General features: G+C 43.3%; 2 protein-coding genes across 5 annotated transcripts in view; one reads left to right on the top strand and one right to left on the bottom strand.

Annotated features, from left to right (window-relative positions):
* fndc3a (fibronectin type III domain containing 3A) overlaps positions 1-19,579 on the top strand; it is a 28,350-nt gene extending 8,771 nt beyond the window's left edge. For all 4 annotated transcript variants that reach the window (XM_048981749.1, XM_048981748.1, XM_048981746.1 and 1 more), the window contains 23 exons: positions 3,893-3,969; positions 4,282-4,519; positions 4,872-5,189; positions 5,968-6,026; positions 7,719-7,888; positions 8,169-8,228; positions 8,383-8,521; positions 8,615-8,668; positions 9,000-9,124; positions 10,115-10,289; positions 10,613-10,699; positions 11,595-11,724; positions 11,891-11,959; positions 12,065-12,183; positions 12,288-12,393; positions 12,482-12,657; positions 13,157-13,270; positions 13,503-13,652; positions 14,222-14,520; positions 15,114-15,326; positions 15,807-15,973; positions 16,308-16,432; positions 17,483-19,579. In XM_048981749.1, the coding sequence (XP_048837706.1) occupies positions 3,893-3,969; positions 4,282-4,519; positions 4,872-5,189; positions 5,968-6,026; positions 7,719-7,888; positions 8,169-8,228; positions 8,383-8,521; positions 8,615-8,668; positions 9,000-9,124; positions 10,115-10,289; positions 10,613-10,699; positions 11,595-11,724; positions 11,891-11,959; positions 12,065-12,183; positions 12,288-12,393; positions 12,482-12,657; positions 13,157-13,270; positions 13,503-13,652; positions 14,222-14,520; positions 15,114-15,326; positions 15,807-15,973; positions 16,308-16,432; positions 17,483-17,794 (3,482 nt within the window). In that variant the 3' untranslated portion in view covers positions 17,795-19,579. The remainder of the gene's footprint in view (positions 1-3,892; positions 3,970-4,281; positions 4,520-4,871; positions 5,190-5,967; positions 6,027-7,718; positions 7,889-8,168; positions 8,229-8,382; positions 8,522-8,614; positions 8,669-8,999; positions 9,125-10,114; positions 10,290-10,612; positions 10,700-11,594; positions 11,725-11,890; positions 11,960-12,064; positions 12,184-12,287; positions 12,394-12,481; positions 12,658-13,156; positions 13,271-13,502; positions 13,653-14,221; positions 14,521-15,113; positions 15,327-15,806; positions 15,974-16,307; positions 16,433-17,482) is intronic.
* Positions 19,580-20,865: 1,286 nt separating this feature from the next.
* Positions 20,866-22,313, bottom strand: LOC125712009 (putative nuclease HARBI1). The gene has a single exon (XM_048981585.1). The coding sequence runs from the start codon at positions 21,892-21,894 to the stop codon at positions 20,866-20,868; it is 1,029 nt and encodes a 342-aa protein (XP_048837542.1). The 5' UTR covers positions 21,895-22,313.
* Between the last annotated feature and the right edge of the window lie 338 nt (positions 22,314-22,651).

The raw sequence follows: 22,651 nt of genomic DNA, 5'->3' as shown, positions 1-22,651 counted from the left end.
CTCTCACAGGCCCGTGTGTCCTCATTAAAATGAAAAACCTTCCCCAGCTCCCTGTCTCTGTCGATTAACTACAGCAGCCTGCACAGTGGAGGAGACGAAGCTGTAATCTGCTAATGGAATGCTGTACCCGTACTAAATTACTGCCCTGGTAACTGATGAGAGCTTTTTGTTTAGATACAAATGTGAACTGGGCTCTGACATGCAGACACAAATAGACCTGCAAATTGGAACTTACTGTGTTTTCAGGTTAATCGGGCCTTTTTTGGAGGAAGACTATGTATATCACTATGTTTTTCATTAACAGATCTCACTCTTTATCTTCATACAGGTTTATAATTATATCTTTGTGGGGACTCTCCATTCATTTCTGTGGGGAAAACTCTAATCCCAACATGACAACTTTAACCCCTACAGGTTGTTCTGCCAGATACCTTCTGTGTGCCCTTGGATGGTCTAATCGGCCATATGTAATACAGTAATATACTATTACTTATGTATTAAATAACCACAAACTAAGTCTTCGTTACATACTGATCTCATGTTAATGCATCATTGATAAATCATGACATCTTTTATCTAGAGCAATTACTATATTTGTTGCTATATATTTCTGTAAACCTTTGTGAACTACTGAAGGAACAAGTAATCAATAGCACAAGTGAAATACTGACCTCTTCTTTGTTCACCATTAATCAATCATGACACATCTTTTATCTCAAGTAGCTGTTATATTTGATCATGATGTATTTCGGTAGTAACCGAGTTACTATTAAGCAAAGTTACAGAGTCTCTCTCAGCATATCTAACACATGTGGCCGGTCCTTGTAAGGCAGGTATTGTGGTTACACCTGAAACTGGCAGCCCCAGCTTACGTTTCACTGTTGTGATTTAAATATGTATTTCATGGGCTGTTTGTCAATGTTACAAAGAAGAAGCAAGCTGACACTGTCGATGTCTTTCATCTGAAGTGTCCCAGTTTCCAGTTTCCATCACTGCTTCCCCCTTTCCCCCAGTTTTACCCTCCCTCTCATCTTCTCTGCTGATTTGTACCTCTTCTGCTTTTTCCCGTCTGTCTGCTTTTTTAAATATGAGCTCAAAAAAGCTCTATAAAGCTAGATAATGGGGCATAATGCTGAATAGTAGATATTAACTTTGCAGCTCTTTGTCACAAAGGAAATCGTACTAATTAATCTCGGCTACTGCGAATGTAATAAGAAATCTTGTTTCATATTTCAGATCGATTAACATTAAACAACCCTTAAAATTCATAACCCCTAATGAAATTACTGTATTTAATATTATATTCCTGCTCCTAATGCAGTAATAATTTTTAAATTCTAAGCCGTGTCTTCAGTTACTTTCTCGTCATCGTGCTGCTCCTTTTTTTTTTTTTTTATCATCAGGAGTGACCTTTCTCGCTGTGAGCCGCTCTGCCGCAGCTCAGTAATCATGGCACCTTGTGTGGAGTCGGGCTGTGACACCATGATGATGAGTGCAGTGCTGACTGAGTCTGGCAGCAGCGGGCTGACTGGGTGTAGCGGTCAGGGCTGCGTGTTCTTCCAAGCTCTCTCACCGGCCACATCAGCACGTCCAGAGAGGGGGGGGTGCCAGGGGACGGGCGGGGCTGGCCTCCTCAGTCTGTGTGCGTCAGTCAGATGATGTCAAAGTGTGGGCGTTTTACTGTCTCTCCTGGATACGGTTGCATGGTAAACCTGACAGGCTTTGCGCCATAAATCTTTGATTTGTGCACTCGTGTCCTTTCTCTGTTTTCTTTCATGCTGCATTGCACAGAAAAATCTGGTTGATAACAGAAAACTAGTTTTCATTTGAGCTGATGGACCAGAAAACAGTGCTGCAGTGTAGAAGTGTAGAAATGGTCCCTTTTGCCGGGCCTGTTGTTAAGGGTTTATTTCTGTTAGATATGACCTGAGGAACCATTAGCACTAAATACAAGTATCATGGGAGATGCTAGACAGATAAAACTTTTATCGTGTTTGTGCGTGTGTGTGTGTGTGTGTGTGTGTGTGTGTGTGTGTGTGTGTGTGTGTGTGTATATATGTATATATATATATATATATATATATATAAAAGCATATTATTATATACGTATTGACTATACATATTTATTTACTAATCTATATGTATAATAGTCTTCTGGTTTATTCAAAATTCTCTATATGTACACTATTGTGACACACACACGCCATAGAAAGGCATAATAGCATATGCATACACACATATATATGTAATATATCTAGTTTTCTTGTATATGCAAATCTTTATATATCTACGCTATAGTTTTCTATATATATTGTGTGAATGTATGTGTGTATGTATATTTATTACAGAGAGAGCACAATAGCGTAGATATATAAAGCTTTAGATATACTAGACTTGGGCTGTTGTGCATCAGAGCTGGCAGAGGCAGATGCAACACGGCAGGTCTCGGCACCCCTCAGTGCCGCCTACGGAGGGGTTTTGAACCTAAAGTGTTTGAGTCGTGATGAGGCCAGTGGAGCGCCTGCCAGTTCGGAAGTTAGGCCATCAGCAGAAGGACGGCAGGCCTGGGGCCGTTTCCTAAGTTAGGAAGAGTAGCTGTTTTGTGTCAGCTTTATTGGGAGGCATGAATTCTTTTGAACATGGTTTGGATGCTTTGGGGTGGGGCTGCATCAAGACATAGGCTAACCAGGAAAGTGATAAATATATATATTATACATGGCTGGATCTAGCTATGGCCTGCCTAGGGCCCCCAAATTACCATGTGTTATGGAGGGAGCAAAATGATCATCATTCTTCATGGTTGGGGCGCCTCCTAAGTTAAGTTTTGGACCCCTGAAAAGGTAGATCCAGTCCTGTATCTAGGCTTATGCGCATTAAAGATTTGGCAGCAGGTGGCGCTGTGGCCTCGCGGTTTTGTGGTTGTGCTTTGAAATGGTTTCCGGTTCGTGCGTGTGGGGCGGGTGGGTTGTGCGAGGGGATGTTGGTGATCTGTTTCCTCCTGCAGCTCAGAGACACAGGCTTCTGTGAACTGGTTGAATGGTGGCAGCTGATCTAATGCAGTGTTTTCCAGTCCGGTCCTCGGGGACCCACAGGAGGTTCATCTTTTTGAGCAAAAATGTGGGCTGTATGGCAGGGAGCTGGGAGGGAGCAAAAATGTGGGCTGTCTGGCAGGGAGCTGGGAGGGAGCAAAAATGTGGGCTGTCTGGCAGGGAGCTGGGAGGGAGCAAAAATGTGGGCTGTCTGGCAGGGAGCTGGGAGGGAGCAAAAATGTGGGCTGTCTGGCAAGGAGCTGGGAGGGAGCAATAATGTGGGCTGTCTGGCAAGGAGCTGGGAGGGAGCAAAAATGTGGGCTGTCTGGCAGGGAGCTGTGAGGGAGCAAAAATGTGGGCTGTCTGGCAGGGAGCTGGGGTGGGTCCCCAAGGACCAGACTGGGAAACACTGGGATAAAGTACAAATATAATACAAAATAATTGTGTTATTCTTCACTGGAGCCTTGGTGTGGTCGTCAGTAGCACGTTACTTATTTTAACCACTCTAGTAGGAAGCTAACTGTCCACAATCTAAGCTGGGGTAAGTGGTTAGTGAAAATACATGAATTTGTATGTAAAACTTCAATGAAGGGCATCCATTTTTTCATGCTAATGTTTAAACTTTTACAGAGGTGTTGAGGGAAGTCCCCAGGATGCGGGATTACAAGCCGTCAATCGCCGACTGCTTTGACCCAATTTTAATTGATTTCTTAATTGGTTCCTATTGAGCTGAACCAGACATTTATTGACGGCACATTGCTGTGGCTTCCATTATGTGATCTGAGTGTCACTGCTGCCATTGTTGTTTTATGGTATTTCAGTTTTTACTAAAACAACAATACTGAGATCTCTCCTGTTCACAGGCCCAGCTCAGGTCCCTATGATGTCCCCAAATGGTTCCGTGCCTCCAATTTATGTGCCTACGGGATACGTTTCCCAGGTAATATCTGCCTACCTCTCCTTCATATCTGATAGCAATGTCCTATTTTCTTCAAATGGACATACGCTCGCATCCAGCATTCAAATTGTGTCAAATTGCGGGGACCCCTAGTGACGCAAATGTGCAATAACTTTGCATAAATGTAGGACAGTGGTCTCCAACCTTATTTACAGTGAGAGACACTTCTGCAAAGGGGTATATTTTCTCTCTTGGGGGGGGGGGGGTCCCTGAGCTTTTATTAGGGGCAGCACCCCCCAATCCCTCTCAATCTGAACACTGCTCATATCTGCAACCCTGTCTTCTCACCTCCAGATCATCGAGGAGAATGGCGTCCGACGTGTCCTGGTTATACCTCAGCCAGATTTTCTTTTGGGGGCCCCCTCTGCTCTGCACCACCCTCCACCCCCACTCCCCCCCCACCTACCAGCCTTTTTGCCTCACCCAGTCGTGCTGCACCCCTCACCCCACCCGGTATTTTCTGGCGGGGCTGGAGACCTAGCAGCTCAGTACATGTCACACTACCAGACTGGCCATGTTTTTTCTGAGATCGGTGAGGAAATGCGCCGTACCCCAAACACTGATAGCAGAGCTCCGGAATGTTTTGCCTCAGATGTGCCCGTTGCTGATATTCGTAACAGCTTAAAAGTAGCATGAAAACCTCAGAAAAGATTGGCAGAAATGAGGACAGATCTGGGTGATAAAAGGCATGATTATTTAGTGTTCTTTCATCTCCACTTCATGTCATCCTTTAGAAAACACCTGGATCTGCAAAATAAAAAAAAAAAAAATGCGAACATAATGCAATGTGCCGTGTCATTCTCCACATAACCTACAAGTTCTTGCATCTGTTTCTCCATCTGTGCATCTCTGATTCTCGCGTGCGTTTGATTGGCCACCCACAGACTCCTACGCTGTGCAGAGATGCCCTCCTTTTGCTCCGAGGGATGACAGGGCAGGAAAAACGTACGGCCGCTTGCAGAAGAAGCTTAAAGAGCGGCAGGGTGGCGGCGGTAGTCTGAGCCCCACCGCCGAGGGGGCGAGGAGTCCTTCTCCGTCGCCACAGAAAGCCTACAGCACTCCATCTCCGAATAAGATGTGCAATGGTGGTCAGGGGGCAGAGGCGGAGAAGGACATGGGGCAGGACAGTGAGAGGCAGACAGCGTGGAGTAATGAGGGCTGCAAGGGGGGAGAGAACCTGGGAGTGGATGTGGAATCAGAAGGTATGAATATTGCGCTGGTGCATGTGGAAGAGCCAGCACTGTGTCGAATTCCAAAAGATATTTCATGATCACTGATGACTGCTGCTGTGGTCAGATCTCTTTAAAAGTGTTACAAAGTTTCTTCGGTAATGCTTTACATTAACCGCACCTTCATAATGCGTTCATAACACATTCACGGAACCTTCATGAGTAGCATGTAAGTATACAGTGCAAGAGTGGTATGATAGTAACATATTATACTTGTATAATCGAATTATGTTTCGAATTATGTATACTCGCATGCTGCTTATGAATGTTCTATGACTGCATTATAAAGGCATTATGAAGGTGCAGTTAATGCCCAACTCTGAAATGTACCTGAAGTGTATCCCCATTTTGTTTCATGTTCCATATGTAGTCTCATGCTTGGCTGCCTGGCACCCCTGCCTCTTTAAGTCACGAGCCTTATTTTTACCATGTAAATCCCACACAGAGCTGAGGGCTGGCGATCAGCGGGAATTCGCCGCTTACAGCATGTTGCGTTTTTGTTTTCTTGTGTTGTTTTGGAGATGAACTGAGGAGCCGAACAGGACAAAAACTGACAGAGTTAATGAGGGGATTTTATATGTCAGGCAAAACCGTCCATGTATAAAGAAAATCTCTATGTAAATGAAATTGATTGTGGTCTTAGTGGTATCAGCCCAGCTCAGCTACACTAAAATTTAATACTCTCCCTAACAGACTGTTTTGTTAGGATGATTGGCATGGAAAACTTTTTAATGTGGTTCTGTTTTTGTAGCCCTCGATGAGGAATCTTTAGCTCTGCAAGCTGCACTGTCTACAATCAGCAAACCAAAAGTAAGTGCTTTATGGGTTTTTTTCCCCCTTATACGCTCTGTAACCGTGTTCAGGTACAGCACGATATGCTGCTTTATCTCTGACATATGAGTGTGACTCATTGCTTCTTGTCTGGTCACAGGTGTCTTACAAGGAAGGAAAGGTCACTCTCCTCCCTAAATATTTACTTTTGCTCATATGAAATGTGAGACAGGTGGCCGTAGGCTAATTGCTTGTGATCTGTAAGCTTCTTTGTAGTCTAGCTCCCTCTAGTGGACAGATCGCCCCATTCTGGTTTTATGCCATACAGCTGGCAAATTTTTAAAAAACAATGTGGCTGTGTGTGTGTGTGTGTGTGTGTGTGTGTGTGTGTGTGTGTGTGTGTGTGTGTGTGTGTGTGTGTGTGGAGTTGGTGTGTTTTTCCCGTTTTCTTTCATTTATTAATTTTTCCTGGGGTCTTCCACTTCCTTCCATGCAGTCCAGAAGTATTCTTTATAGGTGCTGCTAAATGGCCACAAGTGTGTGTGTGTGTGTGTGTGTGTGTGTGTTGGGGGGGGGGGTTATGTAAATATTAAAAACTTTTATTTTATTTTTGCCCTCCAAATAAATGAGGAAACTCAGTTTTATAAATGCCTGTGATTGCAATCAAAAATAATGATGTCAAACATCTTGTATTTTGTTTGGTTATTTATGTTTAAGGCTAGGGATGGGTGGGGGCTTAGGTTTTCTTGTTGGGGTGTGTGAATGGAAGGTGGATGCCAATCTTCAGTGATGCCCGGGGAGGTCATGCTGATGGAATAGTTCAGTAGATCCGTCTTTAATAGTAGTATGTTTATTGCCATTTTTGTCAATAGTCAATGTCACTAGATTCCATTTTCTCTAAATACATTATTGTCACCACCTTTTATTTTAAGAAATAATTGTATTTAAGTGTTGAGCAGAATTATATATATTAAAATACATATTCGCCATAGAACAAATGTTATATAGACTTTATAATTGAAAAATAGAAATATTAATTACATGCGCTGCTGATATTACTGTTTTGTTATTGATTTTTATACGGGTATAAATGAAACTATGAAATAGATACAGATTAATGTCTGTAATACTCGTATTTTAGGACGAATGCTGGGAATCTCCAAATTGCTATTTGGAATTCCTGCATACTTTGGAACTTATTGTTTTGCATAATTTGTGATGTGGAAGTGATGAAACCAGTTTGATCGCTGGATAACAGACTTTCTGGTAGATTACAGAAGAATGACACAATGGTTGGTTTTCTAGACTTACAGAAGTTGAGATCTGACACTGTGTGAATCTCAATACCAAGACCTCATGGTCTCGGCAGGACCGCTCTTGTTAACCTGCCTCCCAAGAACAAACTTGGGACTCAGTGAATCATGAGGTTGGTCTCGTTCGGCGAGGATGCATCCGAAGCATCCTTGATATTTGGGGCAGAGCAAGAACCGGGGATTTTTACCGTCCTCTGTAATTGTGTTCTTAGTGTTGGGATTGGTCTTCAGCAGTGATGTAAAACAGGTACATGAGAACACAAGTACGGTCAAGTATGGATATTAAGATTCACCCAGTGCTGATCAGTAGTGTGTCTATGAATGTTAGTCAGCTTTGCAGATTCACTTTTTCTATTTCCTTTTCTGCTTGTGGAGATGCTGACTTTTGATTGGACAATGCACTCTCTCTGTGCGTCAGGTGACTGATGTTCAAGCACGTACGGCACTGCTATCCTGGAGTGCCCCCATCCCACCAGACAATGTGGACAGTGGCATTGAGGTCCAAAATGAGCTCCGCAAAGCTCTGAGTTATGAGGTCATCGTTTCCTGTGGGGATGAGAAGGACGGGATGTACCATGTGGTGTACAGGTAAGTCAGGACTCTGGTAGTAGAATTGAAGATCCAACTGCTGATAATCCCAACGTTGTTTTGAGAATGAATGAGTCAGGTTGAGATTAAATCAAAGATTAAATAATGACTCATTGGCTGCCTATGTAGCTAATGGCTTTCCTAAAATAAGTTGCTTAATGTAGCTACGCATTATGCTGGAGATGCCGCATTCACAAGGCCATCACATGGATTTATGCCTTTGGTCACGATGCTACTTTTCTCTTCTTCAGTGGAGTAATTCTGTGTTATTTCTGGTTAGAGGTGATGAACTAAGCACGAATTTAGAAGAATTAAGACCAGCGACGGACTACGGCGCAAGGTCTGCTTGTCATCTTCTCGTTGTTCCATGTTCTTGGTGGCTGACGTTGGTCATGTTTGCTCATTGACGATCTTAGTCCCTTGACAAAGATCGCCGTGCTTCCAAGAAACTCCAGCAGGCCAATGGTGTGTGATCTGTCCCTGGCTTCTCTCAGGATCCGCGCTGTATGTCGGCATTTACGTGGCGATCGCTCAGAAGCCGTCACCTTTACCACTCTCAGCTGTGCCCCCGACACACCCAGCGCCCCCTGGAGGACGGGTGGAACTAAGAGCACCATCAGCTTGCAGTGGAAGGTGTTTTCTCATTTTTGAAACATAGCAATGGATCGAATGGCATTGCAATGGCTTGAACATCGTAAGTGATGGTAAAATTAATTCTCTGTTCAGGCCCCTTGTGACAATGGTTCCAGAATCGACAACTACGTGCTACAGTGGGATGAGGTACGATCTACTCCTTTGCGTAGTGTAACATATCCTACTCCAGACTAAACCCGTTCCAGGTATGGCTGGTCACATCATTGCCTCGCCTAGACTACCTTAAACATGTTTAGAACACTTACATTAGCCTACATTTGGGCGAAATCATCAACACAAAGCCTGTTTTATAATATAGTGCAGAGTATCTCCTGTATTTTACTGCGTAATGTACCGAAAGCGTAAAAAAAGAATCGAATTGGAATACCCATCGTAATGTCGAAACATCGTAACACGGACCATCGAACCCAGGGAGCGTCTGTACTGGTGCTGAGGTTCTGCGATTGTTTTTGTGCAGGGGAAAGGAACGGAAGAATTCGAGCAGTGCTACTATGGACCAGACCAAGAGTACCAAGTGTGTGATTTAATGCCTTCCTCAAGATACTGCTTTCGCGTCGCAGCCAAAAACGAAAAGGGTTTGAGGTACTTTTGGGCCCCTGTTCATTTTAACCATGCAAACTACCCATATGGATAAAATATATTTATATATGTGCATATATTTGTCTTCTGTATGGGAAGACATCACATATATTTATGATGCAAATTTCCAAATACGTGAAACATATGTGATTCAGGGCTTTACTTCTGGAGCGACTCATGGTGTTTCAGGCTCGTTTGTTGTGTGATTCTTGTTTTTTTTAATACATTCGTATGCGTGTCATGCATTATTGTATGTGCTTTATGTTGTTTGTGATCTTTCACCTAAGACAATTTTCTGTCATTATTGGTGATAGACAATAAAGTTTTTTTGAATGTTTGAAGACAAAGATAATAAGTACAGATATAGCTCTCACAGAAAGGGTTAGGACGCTTGCTTAATTTCGTAAAATTGTTTATGTTAATTGTTTATTGGTTTTATTAAAAAAAGTCTATCGACGAGCAATGTTTAACACATCTGCACATCTTAAGTGTTTTTTTTTTTTTTTTACCAGCCTATTCAGCGTTTCCCATTTTGCTATTAATTACAGTCATAGTCACTGGCTACCAAAGGGATACTGAGCACAAATGTTTGGCGTTTTATGTTATTGCAAAGGTGTTACTAATTAAAAAGCACCCAAATGAGACTGTTTGTCAGTGAACTTTTTAACTCGGAAGAGCTCTTTCAGAAGTAGCATTTGTAAACATGGATGATGTAGCGGTTTTTATTATAAAACCAAAGATTTGCTATATTTTTACTGAAATAAGCAAGACTTTCTGTGAGCACTGTATCTGACATCTATCTAAATATATGTAAAGTTAAAAAATAACATTTACATTTTCTATATTTAAATATATTCAAATATATTTTTTTTCCATATGGCTAGAAATGCGCACGAGGCTTGACTGTTGACATGCATCATCTCTTTCTGCACCCTCCATCTCGCATGTTTTTCCCTTCTTTACACCTCTTCCCAATTTTCCCTCCTGCTGCAGCAGCTTCAGTGAAGTGGCTGAGATGTTCACCTCCGGGGGTGTGCCCAGTGCCCCCCCTGCTCCAGAGCTGACCAAGTACGGAGCCAGCTGGCTGAGCGTACAGTGGCAGCCGTCTCCAGCTCCCCCCAGTGGGGACTCTGTGAAGTACATCCTGGAGGTGGATGAAGGCGCCACGGTAGGCAGGCATTTTTTCAGCAGAAAACATCAGCGCCTTGAATTACCTTGACAAAACCTGCTAATGCTTATTAGCCTACCTAGGGGCTGTTCCACAAAGCAGGATTTCTCAGTTAGCTGGGATAACTTAAGATAGAATTGAATTGGAATTCAATTCCAATAATTCCAATAATTTCAATTCTTATTGGACAATCATTACTTCTAGCTTAAATTAACCCAGGAAATTGAGAAATCCTGTTTGTGTCACAACATGGTACTATGACATCAGAATTGTATTACAGTCTGTTTAAGTGGCAAACATTTATTACCTTTTTCCATATTCAGGGATGTAATTTTCAGCCGAGATACGATGACTACAAAAGCAGCTGCACTATTGAAAACCTTCGGCAGAACGCAAAGTACAAGGTCAGGGTAAGTGAGCTGAGTTTGCGCTGGTCGGGAGTCTGGGTCATTCTGCAATTCGCCATCCCGTGTGTCTGGGGGGTGGCTGTGAGCTGGCAGACAGTAGGTTCACTGCCAGCAACTCAGTGTCATTTACTACATGGTTCCACATGGTTTACCAGTTCATTGGCTAACTGAAGAAGAGGGGAGATGAGAAGGCCGGCGTGGGACCCGTATCACGAAGCCGGATGTCCTGCTTAGTCAGATAACTCATCAGATTTAAGATACTCCGGTTTAAATGAACTTCATCCTCATTCACTTACGTTTATCCCAGACTACCTTACATCTGACAAGTTGTCTAGCTAAATAAAAAATCCTGCTTTGTGATACAGGCCCTTGACCTACATGCTTAATAACAATTAGCTATGCTGAACGTCCATTGAATTGCACAATCATCATACAGATGCTTCTCTAATCACGATAGTTGGACTTGGGACGTTTCAACTTTACGTTGGTGCAATAGTGATGCACGTTCCGTAGTCGTCAAACGTGGAATTCTGATCTGTTCTGGAGTGAGCGACGGCAACTGCTATGTGGCCAGGCTTCCAGTCTCTGTAGCGATCTCAAACGTAAACATCTCATGCGGTGTTGGACAATATATGCCCTCTGTTCTTCTGTATGTTTAAAAAATATGTACTTATTCAGTGACAGTAGTTATTCAATTACTTATCATGTTTCTATTTGTCTTTTTGGTATTTTCAAGCTACAATGGCTTTATGTGAATGTAACCCCCATCGTGCGTTGAGGACGATCTGTGATTCATTCAGCACAATTTCACTCTTGGACATTTGATGAAATTCATAGTTTTCGAGGAAAAAAAGCACTTTGCATTGCATTGCTAATTGCCTGTACCTTCTACATCCAGGTGAGAGCTTATAACACAGAAGGCAAGAGTAACCCCAGCAAGGTTTTGCAGTTTACCACCTGTCCAGGGTGTCCTGGGGGACTTTCCCTGAGGGGTGCAGTGCTGCCCACCAGCTTCAGAGTGATCTGGGGTGAGCGTTTCTCTCTCACTTTTTTGTTGCACTCCTCGTACACGTGAGAATAGACTTGTTTTTCTCGTGTTGTATAGATCAGGCGTATCACATCCATAATCCTTAAGAGTTTGTAATAGATAATGATGGGTGGAAATAGATATGAGTACGCAATCCGTCTTTCTAGAACCCCCCAATGATGATGGAGGATCAGTAGTTATCAAGTACGTGCTGGAGAAATCAGCGGACCTAAATGGTACGTTATCGTGTTGCCATCAGAATAACAGTGGATCCCAGAAAACACTGCTTTCTTAGCTCATGAGCTAGTTTATGGTAAACCGTCTGTCTGCCATGCCTCCAGGTAACTCCTGGGAGCCAGCATATAGTGGGCCTGCTGTGGAGTATCTGCTTGAGGGCTTGAAGCCTGGTGCCGCCTACCAGACAAGGGTCTACTGTGTCAGTGAGGCAGGCCGCAGTGAAGTAAGTACCCGCTTCTGTCATGGCAGTCAGCGAATTGCCAGGCCGTGGTTGTATCTGACCGCTATCCCTGCTTTCCGTTTACATTTTTTGGGGCCTCTCTACAGCTGTCAGACATCCTGCGCGTGCAGACCCCTGCAGTGCCCCCAGGGCCGTGTCTCCCACCCAGGGTGGTAGGAAAGCCAAAGGCGCGGGACGTTCAGCTCCGCTGGGGTAAGTCGCTACACTCCAGCTCACGCTTTGTTTCGTTAAACCTCTGGAGATGCTAAGCTAAATCTCATTCCTTAATTAAATCTCCCAGGCCCCCCGCATGAAGACGGGGGCAGCGCTGTGACCTGTTATACCTTGGAAATGGAATGCACGCGTGATGAGGCGTACAAGGTGGTGCACCAGGGTCCCGAGCTGGACTGTATTGTCACCGGCCTGCTGCCGGCCACATCTTACAGCTTCCGTCTGCAAGCGAGCAACAAAGCTGGGGTGAGCGCTCACTGCTGAGCTACAAGCGGCTTAGGTCATGTATTTTAGCAAACTTCAAGACTTTGGTGATATGGAATAGTTTCACAGCAGGGCTGCCAAACTCTCACACATCTGGCATGACATGCAGAAAAATCTTGCGCAAGAAAAAGCTCACACATGAAATCTTATGGCAAATCTATATTATTCCATTACAAACTTAAAATTAACTACATCAAAAGCTCTGGGGTAGTTTGAAAACCCTACAGACTATTTACAAGGTAATAAAACTGTTACATATAAATGAGAATGCAGGCTTGTCTTACACTGAAAATCCAGCTGACCAAAAGTTGGCAACTTATCAGCATTTTACTGATTGTATGTGGGAGCCTAAAATTGCATTTAGCCCCACTGGAAGGCATGTTGGCATTAGAGTTACCTGTATGTTTTTGAGGACATTTGAGCTCCGAACTGGATACTGGAAGGCAGCTTTGTATGGTCCTCTGTGTCTGTGTTTTAACAGTCTGGGCCGTACTCTGACTGCTGCGAGGTGATCACAGGACCATGTGCCCCAGAAGCAGGTAGAGCCCCCCAGGGGATCTGCAGATCCCCTACGTGTGTACTGGTCAGCTGGGAGGTGAGCATTTCGCTAAATTGCACAATTCAGTGGTAGTTCAGCATAGCTAATTGTTATTAAGCAGTTTGCAAAAACATTGTTGCTTGTTTTGAAAATTCGCATATTCTCTATTTTTTTAATTCTGTTCAGTTAAATTTCCGTTATAAAATTCTGAAGTTGGGTATCAGTTCTTGTCTGGGAAGACAGACCACCGTTGCTGACGACTGACGCTTGTGTGCATCCCTGCTAACAGACTCCGCCCTGCAATGGTGCCCCGGTAACTGAGTTCCGTCTGGAGAGGGCCGTAGCTGATGGCAGCATGCACGTGTGCTACTCAGGACCTGGGACGATGCACGAGCTCAGGGGCCTACAGCCGGCCACTGCCTACTACTTCCGGGTTCAAGTAGGTGGCGCTAGTGCTGGCAATTTGCATGTGTGAGTAGATGGTTCAAGGTTCAGTGATGGAAGAAAAACAACTGTGGAGGGCAGTCTTATATTATACTGTCAGTCAGTGAGGGGGCTCTACAGGGGCCAAAGTGTGACTCAGCGGGTTAGGATGCTGGGCCTTTGTCCAGAAGGTCGTTGGTTCAAATCCCAGGGTCCACAGAAGAACGATACCATTGGGTCCCTGAGCAAGACCCTCAACCCCAGTTGCTTCAGGGGCTTAATCAGCTGTAAGTCATTTTGTATAAAAGTGCCTGCTACATAAATAAAATGTAATCTTCCTTTTTGCTGCTTCTCATTGGGTACAAGTAGTGATTGACAGAGCACAGTAACTGAGCCCACAGTGACTGAAAATGAGCTGCACATGAGTATGAGAACGAGTTGACCTCATTGCCCTTGTTCCCATAACCCTCAGATCACATAGAGCGTAGTTAAAAATAAGAAATTACGAAAAGATGCTGAATCCCGTTGACCACGTTAAGATGTTCGAGATGGCGGAGCTAACAGCAGGACGACATGTGCGTGCAGGCGGTGAACGCAATGGGAGCCGGCCCCTTCAGCGAAACCACGTCCTGCCAGACCCCCAGCTCGGTGCCCGCGGCTGTCGGCAGCATCCAGGCCCTCAGCGAACCAGAGCTGCTCAAGGACCCCGGACCGGATGCGGTTTACTGCCCTTCCTCCTGCCTGGGTCTGCGGTGGGAGGCGCCCTGTGACCACGGTGCAGAGATCATCTCCTACATCATCGACCTTGGTGAACGTCAGCCCATCCAGGTGGGACGCATCACAAGATACATCATCCAGCACCTGCAGCCTGACACTTCCTATAAGTGAGTATCCACCCCCCAGTACTGTACAGTACTGAGCAAAAGTCTTTATTTATCTGGGTAGTAAATGATTTATTTAAGGAATAAACACACCTGCAAATTACCAGTAACTCAATTAAAATAACAAGAATTTCTTCTGTTCTCCAAAATGTTCCCGGTTAGTTTTCCTAATGGGAAATTTCACCACCAGTTCAATTAATTAAATAATTAGTTAAATAAATTAATGAGATATTGATTACCTAATCAAAATGTGCACGGGGTTGAGTCAAAAATGCAATGGTGAATTGAATGGTTACTACAAACACTGCGGAGAGGTTTTGAAATGGTTAAGCGGACAGACTTTGACAGCGGACAGACTTTGACAGATATCATAGTTTGACACCAACATTAAGATCATTTAAACATCATTATTTTTGGCTGCCTTTGACTTATTCACATACTGTACAATCACTATTCACCAAGGAAAATTTGATTTTGTTCTGTTCACTGCCTATTTCTTACTGAAATTCTAACCAAGTAAGACCCTTAAGGGTAAAACAGCTATTGGCAAACTGGCAGCCATTGATAAAGGTTCTCTCGCCCCCCTGGAACATCAGGATACGCGTCCAGGCCCTTAACAGCCTGGGTGCTGGCCCCTTCAGCCCCACGGTGAAGATGAGGACCAGACCCCACCCCCCGCAGCCACCGCGCCTCGAGTGTATCGCCTTCAGCCACCAAACGCTCAGGCTGAAGTGGAGCGAGGGCTGTGTTCGAGCTGCCCAGTCAGAAATCCTGCAGTACCAGCTCCAGATGGAGGACAGGAACGGCAGGTAAGCGAGGAGCAGCCCACCTCCTCTCTTTTACGTGCAATTTCTGAAACTGCGCAATCTGACAAATTTATACATAGTTTGCTTAATCGGAATAGTTCCTGGGATAAGAACATCCGACTTATGGACAACTCATCCTTATGAACGGGCTTAGAGTAAAAAGTTCGAGTAAAATGTGGTGGTTCATAATATCAAACGCACGCACTACTTTGTGGTGCTTGTGAAAATATTGCACGGCTTCAGTAGTTCGTCAGCTCACCATACAGTATAGTACCGTATGTTGTTACTTTTATTATTACTGTATAATTATCCTTGTTATTCTTTTCCAACTTGCCTACAAATTTGGCTTAAAGGCAGACTTGTCCGTATCCTGTCCATTATTTAGATACAGTAGCACCTAAAATTGGCATGGAAAAAGCAGGTGTGTGACCACAGCAAGGAGTCCCTGTAGAATCACCCCTTACCTGCTTTTTGCCTTTATAGGTTCATTTGCTTGTACCGGGGTCCATGCCACACTCATAAAGTACAGAGGCTGGTCGAATCTACCTCTTATAACTTTCGCATCCAAGCTTTCAATGATGGAGGAGAAGGACCTTTCTCCGATATCTACACGTTTACCACCTTGTGCTGCCCGCCTGCCCCTCCCAAAGGTAGAGACTCTTTGTGGCTAATATCTCTCTTCATTCTCTCTCTCCCAGCTTTGAAATCACGGGCTTTTCTTTCCACAGTAATAATGCAAAAGTCTAAATGAGTTTTTCCAAACCCGGTCCTTGGGGATCTGTAGTCCAGTTCACGTTTTTGCTCCCTCCCAGACAGTTCACATTTTTTCTCCTTTCCTAACAATGTAAAATTCGGCAAGTCGGCGACTACTAATGTGAAAGTCTGTGGGTCCTCGAGCACCGGGTTGGGAAACACTGGTCTAAATCATTGAATTGTGGTGTCCACGTTTAACGGATTTCCTGTATGTGTCCTGCATCTTCCTAGCCCCACGACTAGAGCGTCTGAATGACTACACCTGTGATGTCAGCTGGGAGGCCGTGCCCCCCATGAATGGGGATCACATTATCTACACGCTGCAGTGCATGTTGGGAAACACAGAGTTCAAACAGGTAATATAGGTGAAGAGCTGCTGCGTTACTGTCAGGACTGAGGAAAAAATGCCCCTCAAACACAAAGATCTCCAGGCGGATAAACTGGAGTCTTATGATGATAAGACTTGTACTGTCAAGGTGTATATGCAGTGTCTGATGTTCTGTGCAATGTAATAATAGTATAATTCACTGTTTGGCAACAGTATTGGATACCTAGATTTCGGCATAAGAATTGTCTCCATTTCTCTCATCTCTCAGTACCCCTCCCTCCTTCAAACATCTTATGCCTGGAAGGGACCAGAAGTTGAGTGTGTTCTGGCACCTATGTGACAACATTCCTTATCATTCTGTGTTGCAGTGGGGTTGGAAATTTCTGGAAACTTTCCAGAAACTTTCCAGTCCATGGGAAGTTATGCTGGGTAATTTTGGAATATTAGAAACGTTCCGTGGGAATTAGTAGGAATATATAGGAATTAATGGGAAAATTGCCAGAATTATGCAACCCTAGCGACTTTTCTAAAGTCTTGGTGTAGTCATTCTGTAACAGGTGGCAGATAATGTCATAGGCTTCGCTAAGTTATAGATCGCAAACACCCATCTATGGATGCTGTTTTTCTCAATGGCAATGGGGAAGGTATGTGGCTCAGCAGGATCAGAAGCTGTGTCTTTGATCGGAAGGTTGCCAGCGCACATCCTAGGGTTGGCAGAGTGATTTTACCAGCGGGGCCCTTGAACAAGGCCGTTATGCCCCAGGTTGGGCAAGGCTTGGTTGCACAGTTGCTATGGTGAAACATTTCAGCATCAATCTGCCAAATGAAAGAATTGCACAGCTGCTTAAAACTGCAAAAAAAAAAAAAAAAAAACTCCTGAGAGATTGTTTTACTTCTTTCAAGTATATCAGCAGCAGAGAAATGATTTACTACAGATCTGAATTTCCTTAGCTTTTGTGGAGAAGAAAAAAAAAAAAAGTGGGGTTGTCTCACGCAATTTGCCGCATGGATTTTCAGATCATGTTTCAGCAGCTCTTCATATAATTCCACTTCTTGGTGCAACTCTTGCTCTGCCCAGGTCTACAGGGGATCTGAGATATCATATCGAGCCACAGGTCTGCACCCCAGCAATGAGTATCGCTTCAGGGTTGGCGCCATCCGGCAGTGCAGCTCACCACCTGACCTGTCAGGACCATACAGCGGCATCGTCATGCTCTTACCCCTGTGTGTCGAGGGGGCGGCGGCGGCGGACGCCGGCGTCGGCGGGACAGAAGCGGGTGAGGCTGGCTGTAGCCTGACGGATGAACAGTGTGCCGCCTTAATCTTGGCGCTATTTGCCGTCACCTCCATCCTCATCGCTGTCGTCATCCAGCACTTTGTCATCAAGTGAGGCCCGTCTGACCACAGGCCATCCGCCTAAAGATTGATCCCGCATCTCTCTCTCTCTTCCCCATGAAACCCGTCCTCAGTGGTTCGCGAGACACGAACAGGACAGAAACAGCTAGAGCATTAAATCCTAGAAAAGTCAACGCAGTTTTGAAACTTTAATATGCTGTCGTGCCGTTGTTGTCCACCTTCCGGTGCTGCTGAAGCTACATTCATTTCCATTTTAATTTGGTCATTATCTAAGAGCAAAGCGGAGATTCAGCCAGGTTATGTGATCTTGTATTCCGAGTTTAAGAAGCTACAGCAGTCAGTTGTACAACAGGCTTTCTGCCTCAGTCTTTATAGAAGAAAATAATAATAATAATAATTCAAACTTGTCTGCAGGTGCCGAGTATCTGACACGGAATCCTCTTAATTTATGTTGCTGTAAACCATGGTTATGTTAAGTTAAGCATCAAAATGCAAACTGAACCCAATTTTATGACTAAATAAACTACAGCTGTAGCGAATCACAAATCCGGAATAATTAGCCGCAGGAATTTGCTACATTTAGCGGAGTTTATCTGTGTTTTTCTCCCTTTTTTTCATCTCGTGATAAATTTGTCACGTTTTGAGTCTTATGACGTGTTGCCACGTCAGGATTCTTTTACCTCATTTTGATTTGGAATCATAACCATCCGGTTTTAAAGCACCTAAGATTGATTTATTTATAATTACTTACTCTCTCAGTTTCACTTCATGTTCACGGAATTACCTGAATATTCTATTTTTAAATTAAAATTTTTAAATTAAAGTACCTTATTTTTTTAATATATTTTCAGTTCTATATGTACACTCTGTGTATGTATATGTGTGTGTAATTTTTAGTACAAAATGCCAAAAGTCATTAACAACTGAAGTAACACCTGTCATCACCTGTTTAGCTTTTCCTGAGATGTAATGTTTAATATCTATGACAGATAACACTTAAGGTTCAGCCAGACTTATTGCTGTGTTTCGATTATATGAGCTCATAAGGTAGTTGTGACTAATATATACTATATATAGTCACCACTACCTTCTAACTATATAGACAAATTATGGCATTCAGTATGTAGGGATTAACTGTAGAAATAAATTTTAATTGGATTGACTGCAGCATTTGCTCCTGTTTTTCAAGGGGAAAAAAATATTTTTGATAGTGACTAAATGTAATTGTAAAATGTGACATCTGAAAATTTGGAATATAGTTTAGAAATCATGCTTAGTAAAAGAGAAGATCGTAAGGGTGTACAGTGCTGTGCAGAGGTCATCAGCAGTCAGGAAACGTTTAAATCTATTTCTCATGGTAGTAAGTGTTTATTTGCTTAGGAAAAAACACATATTTTAAAATTAGAACATTAACAATAAAAAATTAATTGATAATTAATTAGGTAGATTTGTTAAATCACTCACGGGGTGTTGATTAGACTTGGGCTTGTTACATGGTTACTGCAAATGCTGGTGTGACTTTACAGGAGGAATTATTAAGCTGACATAATAGTTTTACACCAACCTGACGATCTTTTAAGTACCATTTTCTTTAGCTACCTAAGACTTTTTGCACATTACTGTAAGTGACCGTTCTTCTATGGTTTTAATGTGGGATAATGTGTCTCTTTGTCTTGTACATTCCACAACGAAGGCTACAGAGTAAATCATTGTGATTTTGTGCACCATTGCCGTAGGCTGGTATAGCTGATGTGATAATCTTATAGACATCATATCAAATGGATGATCTATGCACAATAAAAGCAGATTCTCATTTGCACTCTCGTGGTTTATGTAATATACCGTCCTGTGAGCTTTGCTGTCGTACATTACTCTTGCCGTGAATTAAACAAGCGAATTCAAAATTGCAGCAAATGCTGGACTTGTTAATATGTTCACCTCAAACTTATATCTACTGTATTTACGATAAAGAGAAACTGCTCAGTTTACAAAATGGCTTCCTCCATGTTTTTAGCTAAATAGTCTATTTTTTTGGTCAAGTACCCGCTCAGTAGTATGTTTTCTCACCATCTTAATAAACCCATAAGTCTTGCATGGTCTCTGGTGCTAAAAACTGTGCACATGAAGTAAAGAAGCAATCCGAAGAAAGATCTGGGCTGTATGTACAGCAGGGTTCCACAGTTAAAGGGTCGGAATCCAACTCAGTTTCCCAGTTCAAACACAGCTACTAAGCCTGTCAATTAGCTGATTACTATTTTTATTATTAATTCTGTGTCCCTGCTAGGGGAAGCATGGTGGCGCAGTGGTTAACACTGCCACCCGACACCTCTGGAACCAGCATTTGATTCTCCGCCATAGCTCCATGTATGTGGAGTTTGCATGTTCTCCCCATGTCGCTGTGGGGTTTCCTCCAGGTACTCCGGTTTCCCCCCACAGTCTGAAAGCATGTTTCAGGTTAATCAGAGTTACCAAATTGCCCATTGGTGTGAATGGTGTATGAGTGTGCCATGTGATAGCATGGTGCCCCATCATGGGTTGATCCCTTCCTTGCACCCATGCCCTCTAAGATAGGCTCCAGGGCCCAGTTTTTCAAAAGTAATGCAGTGGGATTTTGGATCACGGATTGGATCAAATCTTGGAAATGGGTTTTTCAAAAGTAAAAGAGGGATTCTGAATTAAGATCAGACCACATAATCCAATCTTACATTTTATTTGGATCAAACCTGCCCTTTGGGTTATTCAAAACTTTGAAGTCAGATTGGGATCTATTTGATCCAAAAAAACAGGATTATCCTGATCCCATCAGAAGAGTGGATTCAGTTGTGATTTTTTTGACCCAAATAAACCAAATTAAAAACATTTTTTTATTTATTTTTTTAAGTGAATGATCACAAACTTAATGGTTACTGATGATATATAAATTCCTTCATATTTGAAGCCTATATGAAGCATGTCACATATAATGATATTGAGATATGGTAAACAACAACAACAAAATAATATCAAAGCTATCAGATGTCAAAGAAATGTCACTGTTGCTCATAGCTCTATAATTCCACAGTATATTAATGACAATGACCACAACAGATATACTCATTTAGTCATTTAATAGCAAAAGTAATTTCTCACAATTGCATCTCTAATTACATGTCCAGTGTGTCCTTCATCATGTAAGAACATTGGTGGCTGTTCTGGTTCTACATCAGGCTCAGGTTCATCAAAATTGTCATCGAGAGGGACATGACGCCTGGTTGCAATGTTATGCAAAACAATGCATGCAAGGATTATGCTGCATGCCACCTTGGGTTGCACTCGCAAGTAGTTAAGACATGCAAACCTTCTCTTCAGGACTCCATTTAAACGTTCAGTGGCACATCTTGTTTTGCAATGTGAAGAGTTGGAGCGAGACGACTCGGGTGTGTTTACAACTGGAAAAGGGGTCATTAGCCATGGTAGGAGGGGATACGCACTGTCTCCCAATGTTATGCCATTTGCTCGGTGGGATCGTAGTGCACTGTATAGTGCACTTTCTCTTAGAATACGTGCATCATGAACAGACCCTGGCCATTTCAGAACACAGTTTGTTATTATGAGGTTGGCGTTACCCACAAGTTGGATGTTAATGCTGTGCCTCCCCTTTCGGTTGACATACTCCCATTCCCTTTCGCAGGGTGCTTGGATATGCGCATGAGTACAATCAATAGCACCAATAGTGCTAGGCATGTTCCCCATTTGAAAAAACGTGTGCTTAGTCTGAGCTGTCTGGTCATCCTTGGCAAAGTAAACAAATTGATTGATCAGACTGCCCAGTGCTACTGACATAGCCTTCAGCACATTACTCACGGTTGTTTTCCTTACTCTCATGTTGTCACCAATTACTTGGTAGAAAGTCCCACATGCGTAAAAGCGCAGAGCGATTAAGCACTGTTCCTCCATGGATAAAGCATGACTCCTTTGGGTTTGGCGTTGGAGTGTTGGCCTGACAAGGTCTGCAATGTACTTGATGTCATCTCTCCCAAAACGAAAATGTGCATGCAGTTCTTCTGATGTGTATTGCTCGAGTGGTTTTGCACGCTCAGCATCCACCCTTTGACGGTACCTTCTCCTACGGTAACGATGAACAATACCCGCCATGTGGATGCATCTGTAGGCAAGAGAAATGAGTGCAAAGGCATGATGTCTTTAAATGGTGTCACCCATTAACAAGCGGATTAGTGTAAGCTTAACTGAGCACAAGCCAAAGCAATCATGCTCAGGGCTTTTAAGATCAGTGTTGCTACACCAAAGAGTTGGAACCATGGACTCAAAAGGGCCTAATTTCACTGTGGCAGAAACCTGTGCACTGCTGGCGGGTGTTCGAGCCAATTTTGCCTCAATAGTAGGAGGTTTCAGTTCTGCAAAGGGGGGAGAAGTGACTAAAAAAGTAAAACACGATATTTGGGAGGACATAACCATTCATGTCAATTCCATGGGGTCTGGCCAAAGGAGGACCGTAAAACAAGTTATGTTGCGATGGAAGAACCTTAGGGCCAAGGCGACAAAAGACCTTACTGAAGCCAAGAACCCCCAAACAGGTAACAAGCCATACAAAAGGGGTGATTTCACTGATAAGGTACTTGATATCATCGGAGGAGAAAAATCAGAGGCTCTGCATGGCATTGAAGGCATAGAAACAGATGGAGAAGCAGAGACTAGGACTTCAGAAGATTGTGAGCAAAATTCTCCTGCAGAGGAAATGTTTGTCCTAGACTTAACTACAGTGACTGAGGAGGAAGATAGATCCCCAGTGGATGCAGTGAAGACAGTCCAAGATGTTCCTAGAAAACGCAAACGTACCTCAGCTACAAACAAGGATGGTGACAGCTATGCGATACTACTTTAGCGGGAAACC

This window comes from Brienomyrus brachyistius, chromosome 17 (assembly GCF_023856365.1).
Source record: "Brienomyrus brachyistius isolate T26 chromosome 17, BBRACH_0.4, whole genome shotgun sequence".
In the NCBI taxonomy this organism is placed as follows: domain Eukaryota; kingdom Metazoa; phylum Chordata; class Actinopteri; order Osteoglossiformes; family Mormyridae; genus Brienomyrus; species Brienomyrus brachyistius.
This window is presented reverse-complemented; position numbering and strand designations above follow the sequence as displayed.